General features: G+C 66.6%; 1 protein-coding gene across 1 annotated transcript; it reads left to right on the forward strand.

Annotated features, from left to right (window-relative positions):
* The first annotated feature begins 30 nt into the window (after positions 1–30).
* On the forward strand, positions 31–709 carry LOC102879213 (integrator complex subunit 3). The gene is made up of 3 exons (XM_006925211.3): positions 31–152; positions 341–494; positions 591–709. The coding sequence occupies exons 1-3, from the start codon at positions 148–150 to the stop codon at positions 666–668; spliced, it is 237 nt and encodes a 78-aa protein (XP_006925273.2). The 5' UTR covers positions 31–147; the 3' UTR covers positions 669–709.

Genomic DNA, 709 nt, shown 5'->3' on the forward strand with positions numbered 1-709 from the left:
GGGGGGGCAGGAGGAGACCCCCCTGGGTGCCTTTATGAAGCTCCAGGCACCTGACTGCTCTTCCTCCTTCTCCCCCTAGTTTTTAGCCAGACCCCAATTCTGCAGGCCCTGCAGCACGTGCAGGCGAGCTGTGACGAAGCCCACAAGATGAAGTGAGGCTCCTTGTACTTGGCTTCGGGAAGTGGTGGCAGAAGGCGGATGGGCGGGGGCGAGCTCGGGACACACACTTGATGCCCAGCAAGACAGTGGGGTTGAAGAGAGAGCTGGACACAGGGGCGGGAAGAGGACGGGGCTCGGAGGTCGGCGGCCCCGTGCCCACAGCTCCCTCGCCGCCTGTCAGGTTCAGCGACCTCTTCTCCTTGGCTGAGGAGTATGAGGACTCGTCCAGCAAGCCGCCCAAGAGCCGGCGGAAGGCCGCTGTGCCCAGCCCCCGAAGCCGGAAGGGCACCACGCAGCCCAACGCCGAGGAGGAGTCGGGCTCCAGCAGCGCCTCCGTGAGGCCCCTGCCAGGCCTAGGGAGCAGGAGTGGGGGTGCGGGCGGAGCTGGGGCAGCAGCGGTCCAGACTAGTGACCCCCTCCATCTCTTCCAGGAGGAAGAGGACACAAAGCCGAAGCCCACGAAGCGGAAACGGAAAGGGTCCTCTGCCGTGGGCTCAGACAGTGACTGAGCCCCATGCCCCCGCCGGCCAGCCCCTGGCTGGGCTGCCCC

This window comes from Pteropus alecto, unplaced genomic scaffold, assembly GCF_000325575.1.
Source record: "Pteropus alecto unplaced genomic scaffold, ASM32557v1 C17862776, whole genome shotgun sequence".
Lineage (NCBI taxonomy): Eukaryota > Metazoa > Chordata > Mammalia > Chiroptera > Pteropodidae > Pteropus > Pteropus alecto.